General features: G+C 51.7%; 2 protein-coding genes across 17 annotated transcripts in view; both read right to left on the bottom strand.

Annotated features, from left to right (window-relative positions):
* Window positions 1-1,640, bottom strand: part of GRAMD2A (GRAM domain containing 2A) — a 38,014-nt gene extending 36,374 nt beyond the window's left edge. For all 3 annotated transcript variants that reach the window (XM_016927115.3, XM_016927112.3, XM_016927116.3), the window contains exon 1: window positions 1,552-1,640. In XM_016927115.3, the coding sequence (XP_016782604.1) occupies window positions 1,552-1,610 (59 nt within the window). In that variant the 5' untranslated portion in view covers window positions 1,611-1,640. The remainder of the gene's footprint in view (window positions 1-1,551) is intronic.
* A 1,204-nt stretch (window positions 1,641-2,844) lies between these two features.
* Window positions 2,845-17,399, bottom strand: part of PKM (pyruvate kinase M1/2) — a 32,647-nt gene continuing 18,092 nt past the window's right edge. For 6 of the 14 annotated variants that reach the window (XM_063795241.1, XM_001175057.6, XM_009429483.4 and 3 more), the window contains 8 exons: window positions 14,127-14,258; window positions 13,453-13,639; window positions 12,457-12,727; window positions 10,957-11,107; window positions 10,558-10,710; window positions 6,837-7,003; window positions 4,289-4,470; window positions 2,845-3,570 (listed from right to left, as the gene is read on the bottom strand). In XM_063795241.1, coding sequence (XP_063651311.1) covers window positions 3,464-3,570; window positions 4,289-4,470; window positions 6,837-7,003; window positions 10,558-10,710; window positions 10,957-11,107; window positions 12,457-12,727; window positions 13,453-13,639; window positions 14,127-14,258 — 1,350 coding nt within the window. In that variant the 3' untranslated portion in view covers window positions 2,845-3,463. Of the gene's footprint in view, window positions 3,571-4,288; window positions 4,471-6,268; window positions 7,004-10,557; window positions 10,711-10,956; window positions 11,108-12,456; window positions 12,728-13,452; window positions 13,640-14,126; window positions 14,259-17,399 lie in introns of all 14 variants that reach the window. The other 8 variants (XM_063795240.1, XM_001175100.6, XM_024349275.3 and 5 more) reach the window with 2 other exon arrangements.

Here is a 17,399-nt window from a genome sequence, read left to right on the forward strand (position 1 = left end):
CTGCAGCATGGTCTCCAGCCAGCCTGATCAGAAGACTATGGAGGGGGCCAGGCACGTGGCTCACACCTGTAGTCCCTGTAATCCTAGCACTTTGGGAGGCTGAGGTGGGTGGATCACCTGAGGTCAGGAGTTCAAGACCAGCCTGGCCAACATGGTGAAACCCCATCTCTACTAAAAATACAAAAATTAGCTGGGCGTGGTGGTGGGCACCTGTAATCCCAGCTACTCGGGAGGCTGAGGCAGGAGGATCACTTGAACCTGGGAGGCAGAGGTTGCAGTGAGCCAAGATCCCACCACGGCACTCCAGCCTGGGCGACAGAGTGAAACTGTCTCAGAAAAAAAAAAAAGAAAAAAGAAGGAGGGGCATACTGACTCCTCACTGAAGAATGGGATAGACACCCTCTATTCTACCTCTCCCAGCAAGGCCATAAGTCTTCGCTCTGAAAGGAGCCAGACTTTAGAGCCGGCTACAGGTGGACATGGGGTGAAGACATCAGGTTGCCAGGGTACCCTCCCTCGTTCCCTAGGAGCCTGGCCCCTGCAAGGAGGGGCACCTTTAAACAATCAAGCATAGTGAGTGGGGCGGCAAGCAGAGCAGAGACACAGACGACAGCGGGGTGGAGCCCCACCAGTCCCTCTGAGGATAAGGCAGAGGGAGCCCCGCTAGGGTCCACATCCCTGTGTGTCTCGGGCTGATTTGGACACAAGGCTCACACATTCATCCTACCTGCCCCAGTGCTAGCTGGCCGAGGATGCCAGGCTGTACCCGACCTTAGGCTGTGCGGCTTGGAACCTGGACCGGGGCAGGAATTGACAGGTTCCCCCAAACAATGTCACTCCCAGGACCCTAAGACCTCAAGCAGCAGAAACCACAATTCTGGATGTTACGTGCAGCGCCAGCTCCTGTCTGCCCTGCCTCCTTATCCCTTTCTCCCAGGGCGACTTTGGACCAGGTCTCGAGGCCGGGAGACCGGCCCCAGCCCGCCCGACCGGGATGGGCCTGGCGCCCGGGGGAGGCCGCGTCGTGCTGAGACAGCTCCGAGCTGCCTCCCCGCAGCCGCGGGCCGCTACAAGTGCGGATTCGGCGGCGAGAGGAAACAGTCTGGCCCTCCAGGGGACGCAGGGAAATCCAACCTTTGGGTCGGGGGCAATTAGGAGTGGGAGTCGATACTGCGGGCAACGAATGATGAATGAATAAATGAAAGGATGAACAGAGTGGCGAGGCGGAGATGGGCCATGCGGGGCGTCCCGAGGAGGGTGCCCTTCCTTGCCCCGATGCTGCCGGGACCGTCCCTCATCCCCCAGGTCGCAGCAGACTCAGACAGGACACCCGGTACTAGCGCGAACACCTCGCGGGCCCCGGGAGACGCCTGGGCGCGCGGTGCAGCTCTGGCCCGGAGCCCGCATTCCGGCGGCCGGGAAGTGCCTGCCCCGTGGGCAGAACGCGCCGAGTTGCCGCGGCCCCAGGAGCCGTCCTGCCCCGCGCGGCAGCAGCCCCTCGCGGCGGCCTCCGGAACCCCCGAGACCGGCCCCCGGGCCGCAACCCCTTACCTGTCCGCCTCGGTGGCCTCGCTCCGGCTTAAAGCGGTCATCGCGGCGCCTGCACCCATCGCCCCGACCGCGCGCCGGGACCCAGCCCCCGCCGGACCCCGCCCGCCCCGTCGAGAGCCCGCCCCGCCCGCCCATTGGCGGGTCGAGCGGGCCGGGCACAGCCCATTGGCCGTTCCTCCCCCTCATTCCCCAGCTTCCCCAGCTTCTCTCCTTCCCCACCTTCCCCAGGTGGGGCTCCAAGCTCTGAGCAGATCCTAGCGCTCGGTCCCCCGGACTGGAAGGTCCCGGAGGCCAGGGCCTGGCGCGGCACCTCCTGTCCCTCACGTCGAGGGTATTGTGTCCCCTCTGGACGCTTCTGTCGTCCTAGTCTTGCGGCTTGTGTCCCTCTGCAGGAACCAATTCCGGCCCCTCTCCAACCTAACCCTTCCCAACATAGAGCTCCGGATAAGTTTCAATTTTACCGTGAGTGGGGAACACCAAAGGGGATATTGAACACCATGGTCTGACAGCCAAGTCACCACCACGAACCCGGGAGCCAGGATGCTCCCACGCACTTTTGCCGGAGTTAACATTGCAGTTTCTCCAAGGAAATACACTTTTGGAGGAGTCTGCAAAGGGGCTGAAGATGGACACAAATCAAAGGCAGGGAAGCAGAGGCACAGCTCAATGTGACAATGAGCTTTTGCCTGGCCTGCAGGCCCTTTCCTCTTCCATCCCCACCAGGACACTTGGTCCTTGGGAGTGTGGTCAGGGGAGAGGAAAAGCGCAGGCCAGATTTGGTCCCATTCCCAACTCTCTCCCCCAGCCCCTTGGCACTACAGCATCATGGTGGGAGGGCACCAGCAAACAGGAGGGGTCCCAAGGGGAGCCTAGGTCCACAACTGAGGACCTGGGAGCCAAACCCAGTCTCAGGCGCCCAGAGCTGACTCCTCCTACAGCCCCCATAAGGGATACGCTAATGCAGGAAGACCAAAGTGGAAGAACCATGGCCAAGGCCACTTTGCAATTTGGGTTTATCTACCAGAGTGGGAGGGAGGCCTTGTCCCTGCTCTTTCCCATCTTTGGTTCACGTAAGCCATTAAAATCTCCCTGCAGCACTGAAGGGGGCAACCTGTAACCCTAAGATAGTAAGCTACTGCTTTCCCAGCGCCTCTGCACCAGGAGGTGGGCAGGATGGCAGGTGACACCACCATAGCTCCCACTGCGGGGCACGAGGCTGCAGCCATTCCCAGCCTGCTCAGAGGGCAGGGTTCAACCACCTCCCCCTCCCCAGCAGAAAAGAGAGGAAACAGGTGCTTCAGCTGTTGTTTATTGACATACAGGTAGGCTCTATAGCAACAGGCCTGGAGGTGCTGCAGTAGTGGGGGAAAATGGAAGGTGGAGGGTGGAGTGTTTGCTGCAGGACAGCTGAGTGGAGGGCGGGGACAGGTGCAAACTGGAGAGGCCTAGAGAGCTGGAGAAGCAAGTAAGGGCCAGGGCCAGGGTCGGCTTCAATGGAACAACAGCCCAGTGCCCTAAGGCCCCTAACTCTTGCTGGCTGTTTCTTGACCCCAAGCCAGGGTTGGGAGTCCTCTGGGCATCCATTTTTTCTAAAGGAACTGGACAGAGTACACACAGGAAAGGAAGCTGTCACCCTCTTGCCATCTGGCTCCAGGGGCCTCCAGTCCAGCATTCCTCCTTCTTCCCTTGATTGGGTGGGGCCACATGATGGGCAGCCAGGCTCTGGGCTGTCCCACTAGAGCAGGCTGCAAACACAGCCATGTTTCAGTGAGGCGTTGATCTTCCTCCCTGGTGTCCCAACCTACCAGTGCCACGTTACAGCCCAGAGTGAGTTCTACAAGCGTTGCTGGCCTAATGGATGGGCTGGGGGAAGGGGGTGGGACAGGGGCTGGAGGAGGGGCTCTGGGGTCCATCACGGCACAGGAACAACACGCATGGTGTTGGTGAAGCCGGAGCCAGGGCGCCATCCGGTCAGCACAATGACCACATCTCCCTTCTTGAAGAAGCCTCGGGCCTTGCCTGGAGGAAGAGAAGGGAGGTTGGTGAGTGAAAGCCAAGCCAGGCAGGTTTGCACCTGGGCAGCTGCCCCATAGCTTGAGTACTGAACTAGGCTGGCTGACCACTACTTCCTCACACCACAAGGTGGCACCAAACTCACAGCCCAGGCAAACAGGAGGAAGGCCCTGAAATGTCCTTATCACTCAGATGGCAGGGTTGGCAGGGACCTTTGGACATCATTCACTATCCTGGAGAGGGTGCAAAGCCTTGCCCAGGGTCAGAGCTAGCTGCTTCCTGTCATCTGATGATACCCTACCTTATACAGGGACAATGGCCACATCAGTACGTAATCTGTGTATGCCACCCCACAGCACAGGAGCTGTGACCAATTTTATTAAAAAAAAAAAACAAAAAACAAAAAAAACTCTCAGTAATGAGCAGATGCCAAAAAATGGACAATTTTGCTTTGAGCCCCAGACTAGAAGAGAAGAGGAACTGAATTGCTCAGCCCTACAACTCAAAGGACCCTTTTCCCTCCTGGCTCAGCTTAGGACTTCGGAGAATGAGAGATTCAGAACGAACATTCCCAATGAGGGAGAGGAACAGTCGCTGGGCCTTTTGCCCCACTAAGGTCTGCGTGTTCCCCTTTCTATTCCCCAAACTTTCAGGGTCCCACAGAAGCCAATGCTCAAGCATCCCCAAGCTCCTCTAGGCTCTAGCCCCTGCTCCAGCCACGTACCAACATTCATGGCAAAGTTCACCCGGAGGTCCACGTCCTCAGCCCAGGCCTCCTGGACTGGGTCCTTGCACAGCACAGGGAAGATGCCACGGTACAGGTGGGCCTGACGAGCTGTCTGGGGATTCCGGGTCACAGCAATGATGGGGGCACGTGGGCGGTATCTGGCCACCTGGTGAGCAGACCTGAGATGGGATGGGGGACATACAGAAGAGACCATTACACGAGGCCCCAGGAAGTACCCTCAGGGCGTTCACACAGCTCACCCTCTCATCCAGCTCACTGAGGGCTCTGGCCTCTTCAACATCTGCTCCCTAGGACCCCTCCCGAGGCTCGGGCAGCCCCTCATCCTATATCCCCCACAGCATGCTAGGTTACCATTTGCCCTCTACCCCCATTCCACAGGCCAAGGGCTCAGGATCACCTTGACCCAGCAAGATCAGCCTCACCCACTTACCCCACACAGCCCATGGTTGGCAGAACCCCTCCTACACCCTGAACTCTGACACAGAGAGGCAGCCCTGGCCCAATGTCACCAGCACCCATTCCTCTCGCTGCCAATGACAGTGACAAGCCAAGCAGCACGTGACTAGCACCTGACTCTTGACATCTGCAAGGAGCAGTAGCAGAGCTGACCAGCCCCCTGGGAATCAACATCAGGCTTCTCTACTTTTGTGCCCTCTCCCTGCCCCACATGGCCCCTAGCTCCTGAAACAGTCCCAGCAACTGGGCTATAAAGGCCCAGAATCAAATCTGAGTATCTAGGTGAGGCTTAGAAATCTAGGTGCTACTCAGCAGGCAAGAACAGGAAATGGGAGTGTTGCTGCAGGAGCAGCTCTGCCTGCCAAAGCTCCTTTGGAAGGCAGGGGACCCTTCTAAAGCCCCTCTGCCAGGCACTTTCTTGAACACTGACACTGCACACTTGTAGCTGCAGCTGTGTCTCAGGAGCTGGGGAGGGGCACCAGAAGGGAAGTTATGAGGACACTCAACAGGTGTCAGGGAAACTTAAGCCACATCACAGCAGAGAAGTCCCTGCACTTCACGCTTGGCCTCTATGCAAGGCCTTCAGAGGGAAGCAACTGCTGAAGCCAGGACCAGCTGAGTGAAACCCCAGAAGACTAGAGCTTAAAATAGCCAAACAGCAAGAACTGGACCTTTTAAGAAAGGTCAACCCTACGGGTTGGAGCTGTTCAGCCAAGAGTGGGAGGCTGGAGCCCTCTGCTGAGGGCATCTGCACAGAGCTTGTGTCCTGGTTCTCTGGGCTGCCCACGCCCATCTGCTGCTCCTCAGTGCATGGGCACTGCCTGTTTGCTCCTCTCTTCCAGGAAACCCTTGCTGCCCTGTGGACAGGGACAAGGAGCATACTCCCTAACTAGGAGAGTGAAGGACATTAACTCAGTGTCCTGGGCCAAGGAAGGGATCCCAAGTTGGAGGCCCAGCATAGGCCACACAGTCCTCAGCCTGGCTGCCAGGCCCCACAGAATGTCAGCCAAGATAGCACAGCAACCTCTCCTGAGCTGGAACCCAATTTGTCTTTAGGGCTCGAAAACAGCAGGGACTCGTGTGCCAAATGGAGGCACAGTAAACAGCATTTAAATAAATTCATTTCCCAACTGAAATTTTTAAAGAGCACATAGTAACTGGAATAAGCAAAAGTGGTTATCTTTTACAATTTTAGAGGACTAAATGTTCAATATCAAATAACCATTTGTAGTCAGCCTGTGCACTGTTATGTAATAAATCTCCAGCATAAATTTGCTTTTGATCCAAATGTTCTGACATTCCTTATGAGTGCTACCTAGAGTCCTTTGGGCCCAGGGAAGGGGCTCTGCTCAATCCTTCCCTGCAGGCCCAAGGTGGCAGGCAGAGGGGTCTTACCTTGGCTCAGTGCCACCTGAGCATTGTTCAATGGACTGCTCCCAGGACCCCCAAGAAGAGGTGCCACTGAGCAGGGCATTCCAGGGAGCCGCTGCCGCCTCCTACCTGCCAGACTTGGTGAGGACGATTATGGCCCCACTGCAGCACTTGAAGGAGGCCTCCACGGCACCCACGGCGGTGGCTTCTGTGGGGTCGCTGGTAATGGGCGCCAGGCGGCGGAGTTCCTCAAATAATTGCAAGTGGTAGATGGCGGCCTCTGCCTCACGGGCAATCTAGGGGAGCAACATCCGTCCAGAGGGACAAGAGGGGGACAGAGCTTTGTCAGAGCTTTGTCACAAAAGGAGAGGGAGGGGAAGAGTCACCGGACAGCTGGTGAGGAACACGTTCCTGGGGACAAAGGCCAAGAGGAGCCCAATCACTGGAGATTCTGAGCTGAGCCAAGATCAAGACTCCACAGAAACCAGTCCTTCACCAAGTGCCTGTGACATCTACTGTGCCTACTGAGCCACAGGACCCTTTGGTCCTGCCCTGCCATGACCTCCCTGGCGGTGTTCCTACAGACGAGAAGAGGCTCTGTGCCCAGATGCCAGGTTGGGCCTGGCTGTCTTCTCCTAGAGCAGGTAGAGCAAGAGGCTGGTTATCCTAACAGTGTTACCTGCCCTTAGGGCCCTACCTGCCAGACTCCGTCAGAACTATCAAAGCTGCTGCTAAACACTTATAAGAAGCCTCCACGCTGCCCATGGCCATGGCTTCCATGAGGTCTGTGGAGTGACTTGAGGCTCGCACAAGTTCTTCAAACAGCTTGCGGTGGAACATGGCTGCCTCAGCCTCACGAGCTATCTGTAAGGTTTAGGGGAAGAGGGGGCAAGGAAGAGGGAAGGAGGAGGAAAAAAACGAGACACAACACATGGGAAGACAGAATGGGGAATTTATCAGAGAGGAAGGTAACCTTAGGTTAATTGGCTAAATCTGTCCTTCAGGCAGATGCAGAGGTAGGGTGATGAAAGTCCAACTGCTTCAGGAGGTGCTGCCACTTCCCCTCCAATACAGGGGAAATTGGCTCTTCCCTTCTGGAAGGATTTTTTGATTGGGGGTGGAGGGAGACAATCTGGCAGTACGCTCTAGCACCCTGGCATGAAAACATGCCCAGGCTGGGCCCAGGCCACTCCCTGGCAGAGGACTTGACCACACTGCCTCATGACATAGCTTACAGGAAGGAACAGGCCCTCCCTCCTCACATGGCTGGTTGATTAGGCAGACTCCTGCCCAGCCTCCATGCATGCATGGAGTGAGCGCTCACTTGGCTTCAGGCACGGGGATGCACTGAGCCTTTCCAATGGCCTGCCATGGCAACAGATTGAGCAGCGCTGGAAAGCTGGGATCAAAGCCAAAGCAAGGCAGCTCAACTGAGTTTGAAGCAGGAGAACAGAAAACTTGGGCTAACTTGTGAGAGGCACACTGAACAGCCATGTGAAGAGACAGATGCCTGTGGAAGCATGCAGATATATTTAATAAGACACTTGATTAAAATCTAATAATTAAAACAGTCATGAGAAAGCCACTGAGTTATTTATAGATCACTTGCTCAGATAAGACCAAGAATCAGAAAGACAATGTAAGCTTTAGAGGATTATAATGCAATCACCAGCATCTCAGTAAATGATGAGTGAGGGAAGAATCGGTAATACCCCCTCATTAATTTCACAGTAGAAGCAGATGTGTGGCAGGATGTACTAGGTTAAAGGTATTCTTTCTGTAAGAATGGAATGCATGCAGCCCAGAGGACAGGGGACATGAACAGGAAACAGAGCCATACCTGGTACTGCTCTTAGTTATGGGTCATAAACTGCATCAGTTAGACACAGGAGAAAGCAGTGAACAGTTAATGGAAGGAACTGTTGGCCAGTGTTAACTGGTGACACAGAAAGGAAAGGTCTAGTCACCTGGAGGGGCAGCTACAGCCTAGCCCAGACCTGTAACTTATCTTCTGAGCAGTGCCATGCAATCCAAACCTTGCAGCCCTAAAGTATCTGTCTGTTCATAGGAAACACCAGGGTATGGAAGAAAGGATATGGAATTTAGAACCTGAGCCTGAATCTTAGTCTCTGACCCCACTGACAGGCTCCAAATGGAGACCTGTTCTCATCTCCTGCTAGACAGAGCATGATGTTGCAGGAGAGAAGACTGGCTTTGGAGTCAGTAGACCTAGATTCAAACCCAGGCTTTATTGGCCATATAACCTTCATCTATAAATGGAGGTAATGGGAGTTAGGAAGATTACATCCATGTACACTGAGACTTATCAGACACTTAATAATAACAGCAATGAATATTTAATGCTAAGGCTATAATTAAACATATCTAATCCATTTTACAGATTAGGTCTTAAGAGGTTAAATGACTTGCCCAAAGACACATTCAAGTCCCCACATTCTATGCAGTGATTTCATGGTTCAGTATATCTAAGTCAAGATCAGCCTCTGTTCCTCCTTTGAGACCATGAAATCACACAATTAAGTAGGGAAATTAGAGAGAGGGGATGTGTGGAGAGACCCAGAAAGGCAGCCACTTTAGTGGTGACTGGTTCAAGGTGCACCGTCTCCTGGGACACCTTCCTACCATGGTGGCAATTGTGAGACTGCGCCAAGAGTATCTAAGCATCAGAACAGCAATCACATCACACGAATGGTGAGGTGTCAGCCAGGCCCAGGCTACGTTAAGTGGGCCTGGGAGAGAAATCACTCTCTACCGATTTTTTTGTTTTGTTTTTTTTATGTTTGTTTGGTTTCTTTTTTGAGACAGAGTGTCACTTTGTCACCTAGGCTGGTACCATCTTGGCTCACTGCAACCTCAACCTCCTGGGTTCAAGCGATCCTGCTGCCCCAGCACCACCCCCTCTCCAAGTAGCTGGGACTACATAAGTGCATCACCATGCCCAGCTAGCTAACTTGAATTTTTAGTAGAGACAGGGTTTCACCAGGTTGCCCAGGCTGGTCTTCTGAGCTCAAGCAATCCACCTACCTTGGCCTCCCAAAGTACTGAGATTACAGGTGTGAGCCACCATCCCTGGCCTCTACCAATTTAAATATGGGGAAACCCACTAAGGATGCTGATGACAGACAGTCCGGAAAATATCCTTAGTCAAGTATGAACTCAGTTCGCTACTGAAAGAGCATTTAATAGAAATGTCATCTCTTATCTGAAAGCTGTTTGAGCCCAGTAACAGGATACATAGTGAAAAAGGAAAGGAAGATGCCCAGACCAGATGGGTGTTTTAGTTTTTTTTTGTTTTTTTTTTTTGTTTGTTTGTTTTCTGTTTTTTCCGGTGGCAGGGGGTGGCGTTTTAAATTTGGGGGCTTGGAAGGGCTGAGGTCAAAGGGCAGCGGGTCTTTCACTGGCTAGAAAGGGAATAGAAAGGCTGAAGGAAAACCATATCCGGATAAAGTTTAAGTTCACTGAGCATGACCTAAGACTACTGGGAGAAAGTTAATTTCCAGCACTCATTTTACCAAACCTATGTAACCCTGATCAGGGATCCCTGAGTTAGCTCCAGAGCTGGAACAGACAGGGCAAAGGGACTGAGCCTCCAACCCTGAGCAGTGGCCAGGCACTCGACATGACAAGCTGGAAGAGCCTGAAGAACGAGCTCTCAGAGGAGAAAGAAGGGAAAGAGCCTCCACGACTCCTCCAGACGCTCAGTCCAGGGCCGCCAGGGTCAGCCACCCTCCCCGCTGTCTCTATCTGTGGCCCTGCCACCAGTCACTCAACCCGACTTTTTGGTCTAGAGTAAGAGCAGCAGCTGTACCCCAATGGCACAGCAAAGCAAATCCCCCTACAGGCACCATGCAAGGCCAGCACAGGCAGCTCAGTGAAGGCAACAGACTCCAGTGCAGGTCCACAAGGGCCCCCTGCGGGAGCGCCTGTCTGCAGGATGCGGGGCAGGGGGAACTGAATTGGAAGCCAAAGGAAGAGAGCAGCTGGGAGCAGGAGCCCCTAGCCCTTTTCAGAATAGGGCAAAGGTACTCAGAACTTCTGACTCTGAGGAAGAGGTACAAGACCTCCTTTCACTGCAGAAGTATCCCAGGACTTAAGCCATGGGAAGAATTCACAACCTTGAGGTCAGAAGTGAAATAAACTGTGTGGTGTCCAATGAAGGAGGATGCCTCCAGAGCAGAAGGAAATGGAGGGGTGGGGGTGTGGGCAGAAATGCAGAACAGGAGAAAAAAAAAAGCCACCTCCACTTCCACCCCCACCCTCTTGCTGCTGTAACTTGGAGGATAATGAAAGGCTGTGCGTAAGAGGATGGAGAAACCTAAAAAGCTCTGCACCAGAGCTTGCATCCATCCCAGGCCCAGTCCGAAGCCCTGGGGGATGAGGCAGGCCCCAGAACTCACCAGGTGCTGCATGCGCACAGCCTCCAGAGGATAGTCCCCTTTGGCTGTTTCTCCAGACAGCATGATGCAGTCGGCTCCATCCAGGACTGCATTGGCCACATCACTGCCTTCAGCCCGAGTGGGGCGGGGCTTCTTGATCATGCTCTCCAGCATCTGGGAGGGGACAGAGCATTAGTGAGACATGGCTTGAGCTGTCTTCAGAGACAAATGACAGCAAGCTGATCCTCTGGATAGTGAGTAGGTACACAGAGTATGGCTTTGTGTAGGTACATGGGGGAAGGGGATTATCTGTGTGTTATGTGCGACAATTCCATGGGAAGAGATCAGACAGCCTCCAGAGCTTTCCCATACAAACATGCGAGTGTGCACAGGAGAATGTGGGGAAGGGTGGGCACATGCCTGAGTAGCACAGATGACAGGCTTCCCAGCTCGGTTGCACCGTCCAATCATCATCTTCTGAGCAAGGAAGACCTTCTCTGCAGGAATCTCAATGCCTAGATCACCACGAGCCACCATGATCCCATCACTGGCCTCCAGGATTTCATCAAACCTGATGGACAAAGTTGGGGGGAGAGAGGTTATATAGAACAGGGGCCACAAGTATGGCAGTAGACAAGAAGTTTCCCTGGGATTCCCTAACTTAGATGTCCTTGTACCAGGACAGACATCCATCCATGATATCATCATGGATGCACACAGATGGCAAGGCAGTCCAGCTACCTTAGGCCCCCAGAGTGGGCCAACAATTCTGCCTGCTTGGCTTCAACACCAATATGGATGCTTCATTGACGGAAGAAAGGGGAGAGGGCAAATCCAAATGGGCTCATTCCCAAGGTCTCCTCTCCAAATCCCATGCATGTTAGGGGTCTCTCTAGGGCCTCCATTCTCCAATCAGCACTTCAAGACAGGGAACCTGAGGCCTGATGACTGCTTCCACCACAAAGACCCATGGCCTCATCTAGTCAAGGACACTTGAGGACTGCCCTTTGAGGTGGCCCACTCCAACCTGCTGAAGGCAAGAGGGAATGTGGCTTTGCCTGGCCTAGGGCCAAGTTCAGCTAGCCTATGGCTTATCAGGATGGCAAAGGGGAGGACCCCAAATTGCCTGGTACAGAGGATTTCTACACAAAGCTCAGACAGTAAGGCCACTACAGTGGGTGCACAGGGTTGCTCCCCCACCCTCCCCAAACACACTTCTAATCCACAAGAGTATGTCTAGCATCTTAGTTGTGCTGAGTTGTATTCCTAGCAGGATGCCAAAAATGGTGGCCATGCCCACTGGGCTCTACCTTGTGAGCACTGGGGAGGGGGTAAGCTAAGTTGGGGCAATCTGAAACTGGAGAAGAACCACACATCTTCCTCTGAGAGTGGAATGGACCATACCAGAGTTAGCATGATCACTGAGCCAGCTGCATTCTAAGTGAAGACCAGGAGGCCATAAGCTTTAACATGGACACCAGGCCCTGAAATTCCACATGGCTCCCCAGGAAGGGCCAAAAAGAGCCCTTTCTTAAGTGTCTGCTGTCATCTTTCCCCCTGGTCCCCCCATTCCAGCAAACACTGGTAGTGTTTCTGATCAGGAACAGAACATCATGGCCCCTGGTCCTGTGAGCAGTGACCCTGTTCTCTCAAATGTTGGTCCCCAGGCCCAGGGAACAATGTCAAGCTGCCAGCATCTCAATTACCTGGGAAGCTTTTTTTTAAAAAAAAAACAAAAAAACAAAAACAAAAAAACATAATGCCTTCTACTCTCCTAAGATATTCTGATTCAGCAGGTTTGGAACTGGCTTGGGAGTCTACATTCTGATGGGCTAGGGGGTGGGAATCAGACATTCACAGGATGGACCATGCCCTTCAGAGAGCTGCGCTGGGACTGGAGCAGGGACAATGGGGACTTGCCTCCGAACCCCCTCATGATTCTCGATTTTGCTGATAATCTTGATGTTCTTTCCCTTCTCTCCCAGGACCTTCCTAACTTCATGGACATCAGATGCCTTGCGGATGAATGACGCAAACACCATATCAACATCCTGCTCGACCCCAAACTTCAGATCCTGGATGTCCTTCTCCGACACAGCAGGCAAGTCCACAGCAGCCCCAGGAAGGTTCACACCCTTCTTGCTGCCCAAGGAGCCACCATTTTCCACCTCCGTCACCAGGAAGTCGGCACCTGTATGAAAAAGGGTAAGCAGGGGAGGCAGAGCACGAGGGCACAGGTCAACAGGAAGCAGGCACCTTTCCCGCAAGGACAGTGAGCTGGGAAGTGGTGCATTATGGGTGCTGGAGCTGTTCTACCAGAGTTGAAAACCTACTACACTGTGTAATCCTGGGCAAGCCATTTAACCTCTCTGTACCTCACTTTCCTCACCCATAAATAAGGATAATTAAGACTGTTCTGACTTTGGGAGGCCAAGGCAGGCAGATCACCTGAGGTCAGGAGTTTGAGACCAGCCTGGCCAACATGGCAAAACCCCATCTCTACTAAAAATACAAAAAAATTAGCCGGGTGTGGTGGCGGGTGCCTGTAATCCCAGCTACTCGGGAGGCTGAGGTAGGAGAATAGCTAGAACCCTGGAGGCAGAGGTTGCAGTGAGCCAAGATCATGCCACTGCACTCCAGCCTGGGCAACAGAGCGAGACTCTGTCTTGAAAACAAAACAAAACACAACAAAACAAACATATATATATATGTTCCTGTGTTCTCCAGAACCAGAAGAATGTAACTATGCTGGATTAAAGCCTGTCTTTGAGGATAAATGAGTTATAAAAGGGATTCCTGAGAACACACAGACTCAATCTCACTGCCAGGCAACCAACCTTCCCATCTTCCTTGTGTCAAGGAACTTTAGAGACAAAAGACTGTTTTAGACAATTGGACTCCAGCTCCCATACGTACCTTTCTGCTTCACCTGGAGAGAAATAAGCCCATCATCCACGTAGATCTTGCTGCCCACTTCCACCACCTTGCAGATGTTCTTGTAGTCCAGCCACAGGATGTTCTCGTCACACTTTTCCATGTAGGCGTTATCCAGCGTGATTTTGAGAGTGGCTCCCTTCTTCAGCTCCACCTCTGCAGTGCCGCTCTAGGGACAAGAGAGTAAGCAAGAGTCCAAACTAGAGACACCAGTAGCAGCATCACCTCAGAAGGAATGGAAAAGCTCTTTCCTCCAGGGAACAATGCTCAAGTCACTGCTAAAAGTAATACAGTTTTTTGCTCTTATTCTCTAACTCTGTATACTTCACGGAAATAATCCAAGAAAAGAATATGTTTCAGTTATGCTACTTAATGATGGGGAAAAAGATACAAAGAGATGGTTCTCCAAGTTAGAAAGCCTAAAGTTTAGGTTTTTAGGGTTAAAAAAAAAGGTTCCTTTGTGGTACCATTTCCTAGCAAAGTAGATCAAATCAACATTGTTTACAGTGATGAATAAATCCTCATTTGTAGACCTCAACTCCTCTGCAGTCCTTCATAGTACTGGGAAGAAACATGGCAACCCAGCGCTTTGGAGGACATGTCTCTGGGGCATATTGCCTACTGAGCTTTCCCCTCGCTCTCCGCAGAATACTCACGCCCTTGATGAGCCCAGTTCGGATCTCAGGTCCTTTAGTGTCTAGAGCCACAGCAACGGGCCGGTAGAGGATGGGGTCAGAAGCAAAGCTTTCCGTGGCTGTGCGCACATTCTTGATGGTCTCTGCATGGTACTGGGGGAAAAGAAGGAAGATGACAAGCGTGCTCCCACACTAGAATCCAGCTCCAATTCCCCTGCCCAGGAGCCAAAGCTGATCACTCAGGAAAGGCCTGTGGATGTCTTAGAGCTCTATCTCCATCCTCAGCACGATCCATGCACTGAGAAATCCTCTACCTGCTTAATCCAACCTCCTCAGCCTCCACCCACTTCTACTACAGCACTAATTCACCCAAAGGGCAAATCTTTGAAATGTTGGTGGCAAATTTCAGAATATTGCCACCAAAACCCATTAAGGTATGGGTGCAAACATGTCTCATCATAAAAACAGCTGTGTCCCCAGGGCTGTTCTTTTTTCCCTAAGACTCATCAAATACCCTCAGCATATAAAGCTCATAAACAGGGCAAAAAGCCTAGGACTTGTGTTTGGATAAGGCTGGTCTGGCAATCAATGTCACATTCTGATATATGTGGTAATGCTGAGAGCTTTTCCTCTATTGATTCCAACTACAACGCAAACTTGAAGTTATTGACTTAAGCTAACAGTGGCCCAAGCTAAATAACTTATTGCTAAGGTCACACAGACCTGATTTTCTCAATCGCTTTGTTTTTTTTTTTTTTGAGACAGAGTCTTGCTCTGTCGCCCAGGCTGGAGTGCAGTAGCACTATCTAGGCTCACTGCAAGCTCCACCTCCCAGGTTCACGCCATTCTCCTGCCTCTCGCCTCCCGAGTAGCTGGGACTGCAGGCGCCCACCACCACGCCTCGCTAACTTCTTCGATTTTTAGTAGAGACGGGGTTTCACCATGTTAGCCAGGATGGTCTTGATCTCCTGATCTCATGATCTGCCCACCTCGGCCTCCCAAAGTGCTGGGATTACAGGCGTGAGCCACTGCGCCCGGCCTCAATCACTTTCTAGATTCTGATTGGAGGGGGAAAGGTGGTCATATGCCTTTCTCTAAATGAACTGCCCTTTATTACTCCTTGCTTACAACAAATCCTGGCTTCAATCTTTTTTCTTAAGCCTTTCCTCCTTTCCATTTACCATTTTGTTTGTTTAAAAGAGGGACTCAGGCTAAGCACAGTGGCTCATGCCTATAAACCAAACACTTTGGGAGGCTAAGGTGGGAGGACAGTTTGGGCCAGGAGTTTGAGATGAGCCTGGGCAACATGGCGAAACCTCGTCTCTACAAAAAACACAAAAATTAACTGTGCATGATGGTGCGTGCCTGGGGTCCCAGCTACTTGTGAGGCTGAGGTGGGAGGATCACTTATGTCTAGGAGGTCAAGGCTACAGTGAGCCATGATGACACCACTGCACTCCGGCCTGGATAACAAAGCAACACCCTATCTCAAGAAAAAAAAAAAAAAGACGCAGAGCCAAGATGTCAAAAGAGCTCTAAGATAGTGTCATCAATATGACATTAGCGGTAACAAGGGCACCTAATTCAGCACTTTCTGGGCCTTGTCCTTTAACCACCACTGTCCAGGAAAGCGGCACCTGCAAGTAAGCCTGCCTGTTATTCACAGGAGGCTGGAGGGAGCTGGAGCCAGAGCCTAGCCTCTAAAGACAGTGTTGCCTGAAACCTGTGTCTAAAAATCTTCAGCTTCTTATTCAGGCATACTCCCTAATGACAGACCCTTGGCTTGTCTGTTTTTTATAGGGTTCCTTATAAATTATGATATTTTCTTGCTTACTGGCTTGTAATAGAAATAGAACAAAATAGAATAGAATAGAGGCTGGGCGCGGTGGCTCACACCTGTAATCTAAACACTTTGGAAGGCCAAGGCGGGTGGATCATGAGATCAAGAGATTGACAACAACCAGGCCAACATGGTGAAACCCTGTCTCAACTTAAAATACAAAAATTAGCTGGGCGTGGTGGCGTGCACCTGTAGTCCCAGCTATTCAGGAGGTTGAGGCAAGAGAACCACTTCAACCTAGGAGGCAGAAGTTGCAGTGAGCCGAGATCGTGCCACTGCACTCCAGCCTGGGCGACAGACAGAGTGAGATTCCGTCTCTAAAAGAAAAAAAAAAGAATAGTAATAGTTGTTTTCTTTTAAGGGGATAGGCGGTGCCTTTCCTTCAGAGTTGACGTGAGGAGTAAAAGAATACATGAAGTATTAGGACAAAGTACATGGTAATTATCTAATAAATGTTACCTATTATCATCTTATAATGATAAGACTCAGGTGTACTGAGTTCCACTACAGCTGTGGCTTTGTTGGGATGTTATCATGTGGATAAGAGTTCCACACATCAATGCTGTCCTGCGGAAGGCTCTATATTTAGCTATATTTAGGTTGTTTAAAAGTCAACCTTAACTCAGGCCAGGCGCGTGGCTCACGCCTGTAATCCCAGCACTTTGGGAGGCCGAGGCGGGGGGATCACAAGGTCAGGAGATCGAGACCATCCTGGCTAACATGGTGAAACCCCGTCTCTACTAAAAGTACAAAAACAAAATTAGCCGGGCGTGGTAGCAGGCGCCTGTAGTCCCAGCTACTCGGGAGGCTGAGGCAAGAGAATGGTGTGAACCCGGAAGGCAGAGCTTGCAGTGAGCCGAGATCGTGCCACTGCATTCCAGCCTGGGTGACAGAGCGAGACTCCGTCTCAGAAAAAAAAAAAAAAAAAAATGTCAACCTTAACTCTACTTAATCCTGATGTAGAATTTTGTTCTCCTAGAATAAAATCTACTTGGTCATGGATCAAGACATTCCTTTCATTCACTACTGGATTTGGATTATTAAATTTTATTTGTTTTCTGCATCTAAGTGAGACTGGTCTAGCACACTAACTGTTAGTACCTGCCTGGTTTTGGTACTGTCCTTGTTTGATCTCAGTATCAGCGTATATTGGTTTCAAAGAACACAGTGGGAAGATTTCTATATTTCTCTAGGCTCTGGAACAGTTTAACAATGTAACTGAACTTTGAAGGGGAGACAATTCAGCCACTAAAATCATTTGGACTTAAGTGTTCTGAGGTGAACCAGATCTTAATCACTTTTTCAACTTTTTGGCTGGAGTGCAGTGGCGCGATCTTGGCTCACTGTAGCCTCCACCTCTCAGGTTCAAGCGATTCTCCTGCCTCAGGCTCCCGAGTAGCTGGGACTGCAGGCATGTGCCACCATGCCCAGCCAATTTTTGTATTTTTAGTAGA

Source organism: Pan troglodytes, chromosome 16, assembly GCF_028858775.2.
Source record: "Pan troglodytes isolate AG18354 chromosome 16, NHGRI_mPanTro3-v2.0_pri, whole genome shotgun sequence".
Taxonomy (NCBI): domain Eukaryota; kingdom Metazoa; phylum Chordata; class Mammalia; order Primates; family Hominidae; genus Pan; species Pan troglodytes.